Source organism: Thalassophryne amazonica, chromosome 16, assembly GCF_902500255.1.
Source record: "Thalassophryne amazonica chromosome 16, fThaAma1.1, whole genome shotgun sequence".
Lineage (NCBI taxonomy): Eukaryota > Metazoa > Chordata > Actinopteri > Batrachoidiformes > Batrachoididae > Thalassophryne > Thalassophryne amazonica.
In genome coordinates, this window is record NC_047118.1 from 19,005,312 (window position 1) to 19,020,971 (window position 15,660).

General features: G+C 40.4%; 1 protein-coding gene across 1 annotated transcript; it reads left to right on the forward strand.

Moving 5' to 3' along the window:
- The first annotated feature begins 4,928 nt into the window (after positions 1–4,928).
- On the forward strand, positions 4,929–7,863 carry LOC117527993 (zinc finger BED domain-containing protein 1-like). The gene is made up of 8 exons (XM_034190513.1): positions 4,929–5,127; positions 5,617–5,755; positions 5,864–6,411; positions 6,489–6,633; positions 6,729–6,960; positions 7,057–7,191; positions 7,319–7,405; positions 7,495–7,863. The coding sequence occupies exons 1-8, from the start codon at positions 4,929–4,931 to the stop codon at positions 7,861–7,863; spliced, it is 1,854 nt and encodes a 617-aa protein (XP_034046404.1).
- Positions 7,864–15,660: the final 7,797 nt, after the last annotated feature.

A 15,660-nucleotide genomic window follows, 5' to 3' on the forward strand; every position in this document is an offset into this window, starting at 1 on the left:
TGGTTACGGGAAGCTTCAGGAATCTCCTCTGTGATTACTGAGCACGACAATTGACTTTGTAATGATTTTCATCTCTGTAGTATATCGAGTAGACGTATATTAGAGTCAAGAGTAATCTTAGTTTATGGTGACACTTTCGGATGGTTGCCCTCAGAAAACAGAGCAATAGCAGGTTTGCGGTTATTGTGATGCTTTTTTTCCTGTATTGGTTTCTAAAACATAACTTTTTGATTTCATATGATGTGTGTGGAGGCCGGTAAAATACTTGGGTGCAGGTTGTGCCTTGTAACCAAGCAGCAAGCTTTGAAAAATGCTGATGAATGAAGCCTCGAATGGCCACTTCAGAGCGGCTCCAAAAATAAATAGAATAGAAGCCCATTTCTAACTTTACAGCAGGAATAAACTTACAGCCTGGTTGAAAAAAAGAAAGAAAAATGAGAGCAATTGGATATTTCTGACGTCCGCCAAAGGTTGACAAGGACTCAAAATCAAAAGTATGTGATTCACATTGTAACCCAGACTTTACCTGGATCCGGATTCCACAACACAATGCAATACTTGCATACTGATCCAGAATAATCCGACTGATCAAGATGTTGCAATCTGATTTTTAATTCACAAGCTGAAACAAAATCTTCCTGATGTTGGTTTTACATCATGATTTCGTATGTTTCTGCTGCAGAACCTGCATATTCATCTGGATCACTCCCAACATCCAACACTAACAGCGTCTTCGTTGGTACAATAGCCACATGTGATTTCAATTTTGTCAAGGTCAACCGGATTTGAGATGATCCTCGAAATGCTGAAAATTTAAGAAATAATCCAGAATTGAGATCTTGACCCTGAGCCACTCCAAAATTTAATGGAGTCTTTATGGTCTAATATTTATCGGTGGTGAAAATTTTTTTTTGTCAAAATCTGTGCAGTAGTTTTGAGGTAATCCTTAAAGCCTATAACATGAAATCCTGAGCCAGAATCCAGATCTAGATCACCTCTAAAATTCAGTGGAGTCTTCCAAGCTCTAATATCTATCTGTGGTGCAAATTTGGTGAGAATCCGTGAAGTAGTTTTGACCTAATCCTTCAAAGCCTATATAAAGTGAAATCTTGATCGTTCTGGCCAGGTCATGCCAGTCTTGCCCAGGCCTCCCCTCTTTACCCATTTATGGTTGGCTGGAAATTAAGTGGAGTCAGGTTAAGGTGGCGGGATTTTGTGCCGCCACATTTGAGCTTCAGGCCTACTCTCCATAGAACCTACTGGTAACATGACAGAGGGTTTGGCCAGTATATATATATATATATATACAATATATGCATTCAACCCCTTCTACCTCTAAAAATAGAAGAAGTAAGTCCTATTCGTCCTATTGAGGTTTCAAATCCCGCAAAACCTTGGAGAGTTCGCTGCTCTGTGAGATGTCAGTAACACTGAGAAATGCATTGAGACGCTCTGATCAGGCTGCACATTAACCGCTGCACACGGTCAACAGCATTAACATCACAACATAAAACTCTTCGTATATTGTGCCTAAAACTCTTGTGAATATATAATCTGGATTTTTAGACCCTGATAATGTTTGTTTTGTGTAAACATGTGAGAAGCTCATGTTGTTTCACCGTTATTTTCTATGGGAATCACCGTGAGCTGCAATCGCTTCCTGTTCATGTCATTCTGGGGGAAAGTGAAGTTTGCTCTTTAATGTCCTGCTTATTGTCCTTTACAACACTGTTCCAGAGTAATACATATATAAAATGTCTGAAATTCAGTTTGTGTTTATGAAGATCCACACAGATTAAACGTAGCAAACACGGATTATTTGCAAAATTTGTTAAAGCAAGTTTTCAGGGTCTCGTGCATGCAGTCTCTTATTAACGTGATGAAAAGCATAAAAACTTACATTTTGATAGTGTAATGTTCATTTGCAATTGCCGTCGTGGTTTCTCTATGTTGTTTTGACTGCAGTGACACTCTGGTGTGCAAGGGATTATGGGATATCTCAATAAGGCGAATATAACCCTTGAGGCCCATTGGTTCTCTCCAGATTCCATAGCATCAAGCTGAAGAGAGTCTACATTACACTGTTAAACTGAACACTCCATTTTAATACAATAACTAAGTTAATGTAACTCAAACTTTGAAAAAAGTTAGTCACTCATTTCCATTAATTAAACTAACTCAAAAATGAATTGTTGTCATAACAACTCAGTTCCTTTAAGTGCATTTAAGGTTTTTGGGGCATTTAAGTGTTGGTGATGTATTTCCAGTGCATTCCATTTAGCATTTTTTTTACATTCTGTTGTAGCCCTTTTTTTTTTTTTTTTTTTTTTTTTAGAAAGCAGATTATTGTCAACAAAGTAAACCAAAGAATGCATAAAAAAATTAACCTAAATATAATGCAGATTTTTTTAGGCAGAAATTTGTCACTTTTTTATTGAAAAACATAAACTAGATTTACATACGTTTAATTAACTATAAGTTGTTAAGTTACTAAAACTTTAACAATTAAGTTTTTGAAAATTATTTTATTTAAGTTGGCAAACTCAAATGGTTTAAGGCAATCGGTTTCCTCAAATGGTTTGAGTTCAGCTAACTCATTGAGTTTTACAGTGTACTGCCGGATGGGATGCCAGTTCAACAAAGGTTACTGAGACAAAGTAGATTAAGTGTATTGCCCAAGTACATAGACAGGTAGCGCAAATGGGATTTGAACCCAGGTCTATACATTGGCAGGCTGTCTCCTCAGCCTCTCAGCTACCTGCTCTATGGCTATCGTTAAAATAAGTCATCTGCAAATCTTGATACAGTAATACAAGGCCGTACCAACAGGGCACAAGCTGCTGACTCGTCTCTTTCCCGTAGATGCACATTGTTGTTATGCCGACAACCTAACCAAAAAGTAATGTGAAAGGGGAAAAAAGGTGACAAAACAAGAGGCTCTGAAAAGACTGATGCTCAAAACTTTGCTGTGCACTCATTGGAGCAGTACCTTTAAAAATCAGTAAACCAGCCACCTCTCAGATTGTGCACAATTCTCAGGCGTGGAAGAGTTGAGAACCGCATCAGGACGAAGGACATACTGAGTTGCCTGAGGATGAAAGCGAGAATGACAAAACCTGTAGAAGTAGTGCTTGACACTTTGCAAACGAGACTAAGAAGGAAAGATCTGGCATGAAACTGGAGGCGAGAGAGGGATTTCATGCACTGGTTTCACAAAGCTTTTCCTGTTCGCTACAAGGAATCTGAAGAACTCTGCACGGCTACTTCAAAATGCTCATGATTTATGCCTGTCGGTGTTGTCTCCACACGTGTGGAATATCTAATCAGCTCCACTGATGGACCCGCTGGGAGAAGGATAGAAAACAGGGGGAGAGAGAGGGAATGATAAAAACAGGGCACATAGAGTACAACTAGACAAACGTAGGAGGGATGAGAGAAAGAACAAGACTGAAGGTAACAATTGAAAAGAGGCTCACAAATGCAAAAAAAAAAAAAAAAAGAAAGAAAAGAGGGAGAATGAAGGACAAGCAGAGGATGAGTGAGTCTGAGTGGTTTTGGGTATTGTGGAAGGCGCTGACCACTCTAATTAGACTTGAATTTCTTCAAACACAGGCGAGGCATTGTGATTTGGTCCCCTTGGGACACAACCCACTCCTCATTTTCTCTGAGATTCAATTCCACTCTGTCCTCCTCTGTCTTTTACATATAAAACACTTTCTTCAATTATCCCTCCAACAGTCATATCTGTATTATTTGATGCCTTTGACTACTCAGACTGACTGCTCATTTTGCCCCACGCTAGGGTGACCAGAATCAATCCCGAGCTCATTTCAGCATAGGGCAAGAAGTGTGTGTGTGTTAAAGTGCATTTTTGTGTGCACACCCGAGGAAGCTGCAGTGTTGGCTGTAATGAAGGCGTTTCTACTGTAGATTATCCTCGGCTTTGCAGTCTCTCGTGAGTAAGACAACATTGTTTATTATTTGTGATCAAATGAGTCTGCAATTACATGGTGGATGCCTTTCTTTCTCGATCGATTTCAAACAAAAAGGAATTCCATCAGTAAGAAAAGCTAAGACTGCATGCATTGGTGTCAGTAGATTACTGGTTTGCCTTTGTTTGAGAAGTATTTGACCAGAAATGGGGCATGACTTTAACAGCAAAAGGAGAGGATTTCAATGAGGAACTAGTCTCAGTCTCTAAAGGTGGTCTCCCTTTGTCGATTTTTGACCCTGATTGCCTTCCCAATTGTAAAAATTAGGAAATTGGGTCAATTTTCTTTATAACAGCTGTTAAAATTCATGTTTCATACAATTATATAAAGATGGTTAGTGGCTGGTTAGTGCCAACTACACCTGAATACAGATGCGGCCCAATGCACAAGTGCTTGTGGGTATCCAGAGCTACCCCATAGCCTCTGAGCTAACTTTTCCACATCACTAGACTGTGAACATCGCAAAATTGTCTTCTGTTGAAGAGCTTGCCATGATTTTCATGGGATTTTTTTTTAATATAGATTTATGCAGAGGAGAATCAGATTAAGACTTCAGAGAACGTAGGTTTCTCTCACTGCATGTGCATCATCATTAGGGTTGGGTACCGAAATGCGGTGCCAATAGAGCACCGGTTCTGACGTAAATGGTAGTAACAAGACCGAATAAGAATGAAAATTTCGGTGCCTCATTTTGGTGCCTGACTTTTTTTTTCATGAGCTGAAAGGGGGCGACCGACCACAGTGTTCCGGCGTCAACCTGCGTGACATCAGCGCCGCATTAGCTGATGAGAACTGATAGCAAAAGGATCAATAAAAATGCCGAAGGCGAAACGCTCCAAAGTTTGGCTTCATTTTACACCCAAGGGCAACAACTCTGCGACGTGCCACAGATGTCAGAAAACAATTGCATGTAAGGGAGGTAACACATCAAATTTGATGAAACATCTGGCCAGTCACGGAGTTTATTTGAAAGCTGAACAATGCACGGTGTTTGATAAACTGCGCGACGTTTCACGGCCCAGCACTTCGGCAGCAGGAGCTGCAGGGCAAATTGAAGAAAGTCCCAATCCCAGCCCTGCTAGTGTGGCGTTGCACATCACCGATGATGACGATGACAGCAGCCGTTCCTCTTCAGGTAAGTTTAGTTTAATGCCAACCGCAAATCTTGATTATTAAGTGTCTTAGGTTAGCATTAGCAAGTACTGTTGCATTTTAACAGCGTGTGTCTAACGCCTGGCTATGTATAGTTCCACTTAGTGTCTGCTGACGTTATGCTTAACATGAACCTCATAACAAGTACTGTATGTATGCAAAATGTACGAGATTGAATGCGCATTTTGCACAAGATTGAATGCGCAATTTTGCAATTGCATAGGAACAACAAATAGGTAAGCTATAGCTAAAGACTGTAGGCCAGTTGTACGTGACCTGTCTCGATATACCTGTCTCGAGGCTACACTATTAAATATTTCTGCTCAGTCTGCTTAAAGCAAAAGTCTGAATATATGTAAACAAAATGTTGAACTTTCAGTATATTTACATCAGTATCAGTTTTCGTTTAATGAGTAACAGGTGTATATTATTAACTATTTTGATAGTAATGTTTTTATTTCTGGCTTTCAAGTAACCACAGTGACTCCTTTCACCCTGGCTAAGAAGAATGCACTACCCAAGGAGAAGGTGGAGGAAATCCACAGGGCAGTCACCAAATTTGTGGTGATGGGGCTTCATCCATTTTCCACGGTGGAATCACTATCTTTTAGGTGAAAATGTGGTAGATATTAAAATAGACTAAAAAAATAAAATAAAAAAAAAATATATATATATATATACACATACATATTGTTTTTTGTTTTGTTTTGTTTTTGAAGGGAGATGAGCATTGCCCTGAACCCTAAATATCAACCACCATCCAGGGATGACCTATCCAACACCTTAATACCTGCATGGTATTCTGTTGTGAAACAGAATGTCATCCAACAGCTTGCACACGTCAGCAAAACTGCAATTACTTGCGATGGATGGACCAGCGTGGCACAGGACCACTATCTGACAGTGACTGTTCACTACATTTACAAGGGCAGCATCCAGCAGAAAGTTCTGAGCACTGAAGCAGTTTATGAGGCTCAGACAGGGCTAGTGGTGGCAGAGGAAATCCACAAAATTCTTGAGGAGTTCAAGTTGACTGGAAAAGTCCTTGCTGCCACAGTTGACAATGCAAGCAACTTGGATGTTGCACTGAAAAATTTAAAATTTTTAAAAGTTGGATGCTTTGCCCACACACTCAACCTGGCAGCACAGAAGGTGTATGGCATCCAAGCTGTGACCAGGTGGTGTGCAAAGATCCGTGCAGTGGTGGTGTGGTTGAAGCGCTCCACCATGAGCAAAACTGTTTTGAGAGAGAAGCAACGACTCCTCAGTAAATAGCATTAATATAATCATGATACATTTAAATATAAGAAGTTGTTTATTGTAATTCAAATGTCTGTGTTTTAGATTTGCCAGAGCATAATGTTATCCTTGATGTGAGGACTCGCTGGAATTCTCTGTACATCATGGTTGAGCGGTTTGTGGAGCAGTTCCCTGCAATCCAGGCAGCTTGCCTCGATCACAGGCTGAGGAAGCCAATGGAGAGGGACAGGTGAGGTGATAGACAGGAGGGTCCCTTGTAATAATGTCAGTTTAACTTTTGTAATTATTTTCATTCATTTTTTTATTATTGTTTATATTCCATAGACTAGAGCGGCTCACTGACAGTGATTTTGAGAATGCAGAGGAATTCATGAAATGCATGAAAGTCCTGTACACCTCAACCCTCTGCGTGTCAAGTGACAAGTCCCCCACATGCAGCCAAATCATCCCAATCCGCACAAAGCTGGAGGCACGATATTTACCCACAGATGATGACAGTATGTTTGTGGCTGCTATAAAAGAGAAGGTCTGGGGAGATCTCGAAAAAAGATACCAGGTACTATCTATTTGCAGCCAATCTCTATGTTCACAAAGAGAGAAGCCAAACTACACAATTTTTACTACTGGACACTAAATCATGTTTTCATTACAGGATAAAGAAATTCAGAACTTCCTTCAGGAGGCCACATTGATGGACCCTCGCTTTAAAGGCAAGCTGGGAGTTGGTGTTACAGAAGCTTGGGATAGGCTTGAGAAAGCAACGATTGACAGTGTCACGGCAACTCAGGTATTTTACAGCATATTTGTCAGAGACAGTGGGCTAATTGCTCATCTTTTTCATATGCTCTATGTCTATGTTACAGTTTCTTTAACTAAGTATTTCTGTTTTGTGGGTAATCGGTTTGTGTCTGCAGCTTCCACTAGAGGACCATCATCAGAGTGAGGCAGAAGTAGGTGGTGATAGTGATGATGAGGTGGAGGTGGAGCAAGAGGACACACATGTAAGTGCAGTCATATACTATTTATCTTGTCTACAATGATGACGAATAGTTGTTTTTTGTGTTATACTAAACTTGTTTGTATTTTGCAGCAAAGAGGAGCTCACAGGATGTCAGCCTTGGAGCAGTTATTTGCGGATGAAGACCGGGAACTTCTCCACACAACTATGAGCACAAGCAGTGCCCTCTCTATCACGGAGCAGGTCAAGAAAGAGATTGAGCTCTACAAAGGCATGCCAGCAATCACATCTGGACAAGACCCTGTGGCTTGGTGGTGGGGTAAGAGGGATACCCTCCCTAATTTGTCTGCCTTGTCAGAGGTGTATTTGTGCGTGCAGGCCTCCTCAACCCCCTCTGAGAGGGTTTTCTCCTGTGCTGGACATGCAGTTAGCCAGGAAAGATGCCGTATATTGCCAGAAAAGGCCAATATGCTGATATTCCTGCAGAAGAACTGCAATTGAAGAATTGAAGTTATTTATATGTGCAATAACTGTTTTATAATATTTTGTTCCATATTTGTGTTATATTTATATTAAAGTGATTGTTCGGGTTATTGTTCTATTTGATATTATGGACATTTTATTTTATATTTATTATTATCATATGTTATATTTATATTGTTTAAAGATTTACAACAAGTTAATATTATGTTTCAATTTTATTTAGGAATAAAAGGGTATTGTTTTTTTTGACAAAGTGTGTGCAGTTCATTTTTTTTTAAGTACCGGTTCGAGAACCGTTTAAGCACCGGTATCGTTTAAAAAATACCGAGTAGGCATCGGTATCGGATAAAACCCAACCGATACCCAACCCTAATCATCATCTACTTTTGCCATATAGATATTCATACACATGGATGATATCTATGTTTTTGACAGAGTGATGAGCAGAGCACATGCTGCACTGTGGAGAGCTGCTGCAGACCAAGCACACAAGATCACAGTTAGTTTTCACCCCCTCCAATGAAATCTCTCACTCCAAAACAGAAAACAATCTGCTTTGAATTTTAATTTTAGCCTTTAATTGTAGCCTGGCATCAAAATACCTGAGCAGCCAAATCCACATTCAAGCAGAAATGATGGTAAATGGACTGCATTTATATCACGCTTTTCCATCTGCATCAGATGCTCAAAGCGCTTTACAATTATGCCTCACATTCACTCATTCACACAGACACACTCACACACTGATGTCAGGGTGCTGCCATGCAAGGTGCTCACTACACACCGGGAGAAACTTGGGGATTAAGGACCTTGCCCAAGGGCCCTTAGTGATTTTCCGGTCAGGCTGGGGTTTGAACCGAGGATCCTCTGGTCTCAAACCCAACACTTAACCACTAGACCATCATCTCCCCTGATGTGTTTCAAGATGCACAAATGAAATAAATTCCAACACCATCTGTAAAATTGAACTTAAAGATGCACATCTGCACAAATTACATTTACATTTTCTGGATCATGGTGTGTCCCGACATAAAAAAAATTTATTTAATGTTTGAAACTTTACAAATTGCTCACAAAGTTTGACAACACTAGTTTTACCAGAAATTATACCTGCTTTCAAGCCTCAATTTAATCTCAGAACATTTTATTTTCACCAGAAACATATGCAATTGGGTGTCAAAGAACAGCAAGGGGAGACCAGCTCAAAGGTTAAAAACAAATATATACTTTAATTCCCGGTTCCTTCCTTGCTGGGGAAGGAACCTGCAATGAACTAGTATCTTATCCAGAGGGAGCCTCTTATACTTCACAATACTGTATCCATGAATGAGCACCAGGCTGATGATCCAGTATTTGGCCTATACAGGACTTACTTGATATAGATAGCAATATGTGTACATGTACAAGAGAACTCTGAAAAGTTCTCAACATAGCCAAAAACATCACAAGATAAAATTCTTTGTCATCAAAAAGGGCAGGGGTACATTCCACTTAAGAGCCAAGAAATGCGTGAATTGAAGGTTCAGTTAGCATACTTTCCTCATGAAAAACCAATAGTGAAATGTACAAAAGTTATGCACAAAAACTCATACATATGTCCCGTGCAATCATCTGACAGGAGGTGGTGATGTCAGTGTAAACAAGATGGCTGATTTTTCATCTCCCCCCACCCCCCGCACTCAAAAAAAAAAAAAAAAAATAGAGGCAGAAATGCATCTTATAATAGGTATTTTTTTCCCACCTACTGCCACCTGAAAACCTTCAAGCCATTCCACGTGTATCCTCTGCATCAGGTGGGAAAACTACCGTGCCAGCTTCAGCGTTCTGGCTGAGACCAAGTATGTCATCATCAAGAACCTGCTTTGGTGAGTGTGTCACATCTTTAGGATGGATGATAGCTCACGTGTGTGGAAATTTGTAGGAATATGCATGAAATAATAAGTATGATACCCTACAAAACGTGTCATGACAACATGTTGCGAGACAAGGGGAAGGTTGCGATGGCAGCATCTTGTCATGGCACCCACATTCTCATTACACACAAGAAATTACCTGGACAAAGACGCAGCTTCACAGCTCACATAATAAGGCGCAATTTCAGAGCAAAAACTTTATCCCATTTTCCTGACTTTGCTTCCATTGAGCCTGATGACAGGTGTTAGTGTGGATTGCATTGCTTTCAAAGTAGCCTCATTGTTCCACCTGGATAGCTCAGCTGTAGAAATTGTCACACAGTAAAATGAGTAAAATAAAGCTGTGACCTGGAATGCATATCAGTGAAAGTAAGAACTGGATTTTAGAACTAGCTTTTGTTGGGTCTGGATTATTATTGTGTTCATTGCGATTTGGCTCTGTTTGGAAATGCAGATCTTGTCAGATTAGCATCAAAGAAAAGGGTGAATTTGTATAGCATTTTACATCTGTTGCAGATGCTCAAAGTACTTTACAATGATGTCTCACATTCATCCATTCACATACTGATATCAGCGTGCTGCCACTGCAAACCGGGAGCATTTTAAGGATTAAAGACCCTGCTCAATGGCGCATTCCTGAGGTTCCTCTCTGACTCGGGAATCAAATTGAGGATCCTCCCAACCCCGCCTCTCAACCACAAGCCTAGCACCTCCCATCTCCCCCACAGAGATCTTCATGAAATGGGGAAAAAAACACTAATTGTGAAATTTCATTTAAATAAATGTTCACGCTTCAGTTGTGAATGTAATCTCATTAATTATAACATTTTAAAAGATTATGACTAATAATCCTTTGTTCGCAGGATAATAGGGTTAGATGCACATTATATAGAATTTAAAGTAAAATGCGTCTACAGTCTGTAGTTAGAACTAAGACTGCAGAACAATTCCAAGTAGGCTGTTTTAAAATAGTACTGCATTGCTGTAGAAACTGATCCAGTATCACTTTTATGTGTGTGACAAACCTGCATGTTTTTCCTAGAAGCCTCTGAGGCTGCACCCCTGCGGTGCAACACAATGGTCTCATAGAAAAGAAGAACATGTCCCCCACAGTTTTTTCACCTTCAGTATATACCTTTTCAAGAACTTTCTAAACTCAGTCATGCCATAAGTTTGAAGCTCCTGCCACAAACCTGTCTGCTGTTCCTCTTTTACAAATCACGTAACTCTCACTCAAAGCTTGTGTCTAACACCCTGTAAAAGCTGCAGTCCCATGTCTGTGCGGGAAAGCGTCGGACCGATGAGTCACCTGGCCGGCGTGGAGTTATAAATCCTATTAATCACACTATGAAAGCGGTGGTGATGACACAATCGTTGAAATACATGGTTGTGTAACCCTCTAATGGATGTGCATTAAATATGCTTTGCTGTCTGGTATCCAAATGCACATTACTTAGCAACTTTGCCAGAAAGATGATTCTTTAAGAGGAAACAGTGAGTTGGTTCCAGAAAACATATACAGGTTATGTGCACATATTTGATTTGACACATTTTCGATGGTAAAAATGGAAGAAAACCATTTTTTATATGCTTCGCAAAAATTATCATACATTGTGACATTGTGTAAAATGTAAATAAAACAAAATTGTTGTGAAAGTGTAGGTACACGGACCCACAACAGGGGGCGCAAATGAACGGACAATGGAGGAAGTCAAATCACAAAGCTTTACTGTTGTGAACACGCACAACAAACACAACAGATTACAATTATAGCAGTAAGCCGAATTCCAATGGTGTCGTGTGGGCAGGCTCGACGATAGGAGACGTCTGTCCGAGTCGAACCGGAACCACCCGATTTCCTCTGCCACCGAACCCCGGGAATACTGGAGCCGCCAAGTCCCGAACTCCCAGGTGGCCACTGCCTCCGCTCGTCGGATCCGGTACTGCTGGCAAGGAACAGAAACAGTCAGGTGTGGGTGCGGCCGCACCCAGCAACACACAGGGTGGAACACCACCTCCACCTCTACTCAAAAATAGCACTGTAGGATTGGAATGTGAGTACTTATCCAACCACGTCCAATACGGTCTTCAGCTGACCTAAGCACAAGCAACAAAGTATTACTTCTCTGAATAACACAACTGGCTGAGTTCGTTACCTCCTTAGTAGAGCGATATCTCGGCAATGAGGTGGAGATGCCGTCCTGCTGATATACCTCCCTGGTGATTGATATCAGCTGTCTCAGGTGATGGGTGACAGCTGTCACCCTGGCTGCTCCTGTGAGGCGGCAGCGCCCTCCGATGTCTGGAGCCCGCACTCCAGGCAGGGCGCCCTCTGGTGGTGGTGGGCCAGCAGTACCTCCTCTTCAGCGGCACACACAACAAAAATACAATGATTTGCAAATCCTCTTCAACCTATTCAATTGAATACACCACAAAGACAAGATATTTAATGTTCAAACTGATAAACTTTATGGTTTTTGTGCAAATATTTGCTCATTTTGAAATGGATGCCTGCAACATGTTTCAAAAAAGCTGGGACAGTGGTATGTTTACCACTGTATTACATCACCTATCCTTCTAACAACACTCAGTAAGCGTTTGGGAACTGAGGACACTCATGATTGGGTATACGAGGTCTATTAGAAAAATATCCGACCTTATTATTTTTTTCAAAAACCATATGGATTTGAATCACGTGTGATTGCGTCAGAAGCTTGAACCCTCGTGCGCATGCGTGAGTTTTCCACGCCTGTCGGTTGCGTCATTCGCCTGTGAGCAGGCTTTGAGTGAGGAGTGGTCCACCCCCTCGGCGGATTTTCATTGTCAGGAAATGACGGAATGATTTGGGCTTTTTTTCCATCAGAATTTTTTCAGAAACTGTTAGAGACTGGCAGCTGGAAACTGTTCGAAAAATTTATCTGGCTTTCGGTGAAAATTTTACGAGCTTCACAGAGAATAAGGACTGTTACTACAGCTTTAAGGACGGCTTTAAGGACGCTCGGTACGCCACGCTCCGTGCCATCCTTAAAGCTGTAGTAACAGTCCTTATTCTCTGTGAAGCCCATAAAATTTTCACCGAAAGCCAGATAAATTTTTCTAATGGTTTCCAGCTGCCAGTCTCTAACAGTTTCTGAAAAAATTCTGATTGGAAAAAAAGCCCAAATCATTCTGCCATTCCTGACAATGAAAATCCGCTGAGGGGGCTGGACCACTCCTCACTCAAAGCCTGCTCACAGGCGAATGACGCAACCGACAGGCGTGGAAAAACTCACACATGCGCACGAGGGTTCAAGCTTGTCTGACGCAATCACACGTGATTCAAATCCATATGGTTTTTGAAAAAAATAATAAGGTCGGATACTTTTCTAATAGACCTCGTAAAAGGAGCATCCCCAAAAGTCTCAGCCGTTCACAAGCAAAGATGTGGCGAGGATCATCACTTTGTGAACAACTGCATGAAAAAATAGTCCAATAGTTTAAGAACAATGTTTCTCAACGTTCAATTGCAAGGAATTTGGCGATTCCATCATCTACAGTCCATAATATAATCAGAAAATTCAGAGAATCTAGAGAACTTTCTACACGTAAGTAGCAAGGCCAAAACCAACACTGAATGCCCTTGACCTTTGATCCCTCAGGCGGTGCTGCATTAAACATCATTGTGTAAAGGATCTTACCACGTGGGCTCAGGAACACTTCAGAAAACCATTGTCAGTTAACAGTTTGTTGCAAGTGCAAGTTAAAACTCTACCATGCAAAACGAAAGCCATACATCAACAACATCCAGAAACGGCACCGCCTTCTCTGGGCCCAACATTTAAAATGGACAGACGCAAAGTGGAAAAGTGTGCTGTGGTCTGATGAGTCCACATTTCAAATTGTTTTTGGAAATCATGGATGTTGTGTCCGCTGGACAAAAGAGGAAAAAGACCATCCCGACTGATACCAACGCTAAGTTCAAAAGCCAGCATCTGTGATGGTATGGGGGTGTGTAAGTTGCCCATGGCATGGGCAACTTACACATCTGTGATGGCATCATCAATGCTGAACGGTACATCCAGGTTTTGGAGCAACACATGCTGCCATCTTTTTCAGGGACGTCCCTGCTTATTTCAGCAATACAATGCCAAGCCACATTCTGCACGTGTTAGAATAGCGTGGCTTTGTAGTAAAAGAGTGTGGGTACTAGACTGGCCTGCCTGCAGTCCAGACCTGTCGCCCATTGAAAATGTGGCGCATTATGAAGCGCAAAATATGACAACGGAGACCCCGGACTATTGAACAACTGAAGTCATACATCAAGCAGGAATGGGAAAGAATTCCACCTACAAAGCTTCAACAATTAGTGTCCCCAGTTCCCAAATGCTTATTGAGTGTTGTTAGGAGGAAAGGTGATGTAGCACAGTGGTAAACATACCACTGTCCTAACTTTTTTGAAACGTGTTGCAGGCATCAATTTCAAAATGAGCAAATATTTGCACAAAAACAATAAAGTTCATCAGTTTGAACATTAAATATCTTGTCTTTGTGGTGTATTCAACTGAATATAGGTTGAAAAAGATTTGCAAGTCATTGTATTCTGTTTTTATTTACATTTTACACAACGTCCCAACTTCATTGGAATTGGGGTTGTATATTGCCTTAGCTCAGGTTCCAACATTGCAACATTGTAGGCTTTGTGGTGAATCCACGGTTTTGCCAGTGTGATTTCTGGAAGTAAAAAATGAGTTTTTGCAGTATCACTTAATGTGATGTCATTTCAGAGTTTTTGCTAATTTTTTGCAGAACATTTTACGTGCCACAGGATAAAAAAAATACAGACCTGTACTATGTATCTGGTCACCATGAGTTAAAACGAGGCAGATTTTAAATACTGTGCACAACTTGGTAACTCATAAGAAGCACCCCAAGAAGGTATTTGGATTGTTTGGGCAATTCCATGAAAAATGAGACATGACCAGACAAAAATTATTTTCAGTGATAGATCCTGAAACTTATTTATAAAACACCCAACTTTACAATACAAGTTGAATTCATTAGTAAATATCCCTTTCCCACATGAATTGTGATTGCCAAGTGACTAGTTAAATTGATTGTTTTTCAGTTTTTGCATGTATCTCATGCAAAAAACATGTTATTATATGGATGTGTCTCTAGAAAGGTAAGGCATGTAGGGGGCATTTTCTCAGATTTCCTAAAACCTTTTAAACCCAGAAATGCATAAAAGGGTGTAAAGTGATGTAAAATAACCAATAATTGGATTGTTTCATCTTTTCCAAAGCAAATCAGTGATATATTTAAGAAAACCTGTCTTTTTATCGACAAGTCATGTTAATGAATCAAATGTAACGTCCGTTACATGGAATTTTTCAAAACCCTGAAGCCGGTGCTGCCATGTGCCTCACTATTTGTTCTCTACTTCAGTCAGTATATTAGTGAGTCTACTCCACCTATATACCTGGAGTTCCCAATCATGAATCACTGTTAGTTTTTGGAGAATTTAGAAATAGGTTTGAGCAAATTTTCATGTGTCCTTTTCTTGTAACGTCTGTCACACTCATATTTTTGTTTTCATGAAAAACAAACAAACAGAAGCATCACTGGATATCTTTTGTTCCCTGCCTAAATACAGCAATACCACACACAAGATTAGGAATTCACGACTTCAACTTTAAGTGTGAGACTGGTTGAAATGGCTCAGACTACTTAAAAATGCAACATCCGTCACTGTGTAATTGCTCACATAGTCTTGGATTGGGTGTTGTATTATTAGCAATAATAGAAAGAGGTGTGTTTAAAAAAAATCAATTCAGAATCTATTTTTTTATCCTTAAATGTCATGATTGTGTCTGTGGGGAGTGGTGGTGTATTATTTTTTCTCTATTATGTTTGCTTGGTGTTT

Bases quoted from the DNA above. Each gene is read 5' to 3' on its own strand.
- LOC117527993 (XM_034190513.1), top strand. From the start codon at position 4,929: ATGAAACATCTGGCCAGTCACGGAGTTTATTTGAAAGCTGAACAATGC. The intron at 5,128-5,616 runs GTAAGTTTAGTT...CTGGCTTTCAAG, and splicing joins CAGCAGCCGTTCCTCTTCAG to TAACCACAGTGACTCCTTTC. The intron at 7,192-7,318 runs GTATTTTACAGC...TTGTGTCTGCAG, and splicing joins ACAGTGTCACGGCAACTCAG to CTTCCACTAGAGGACCATCA.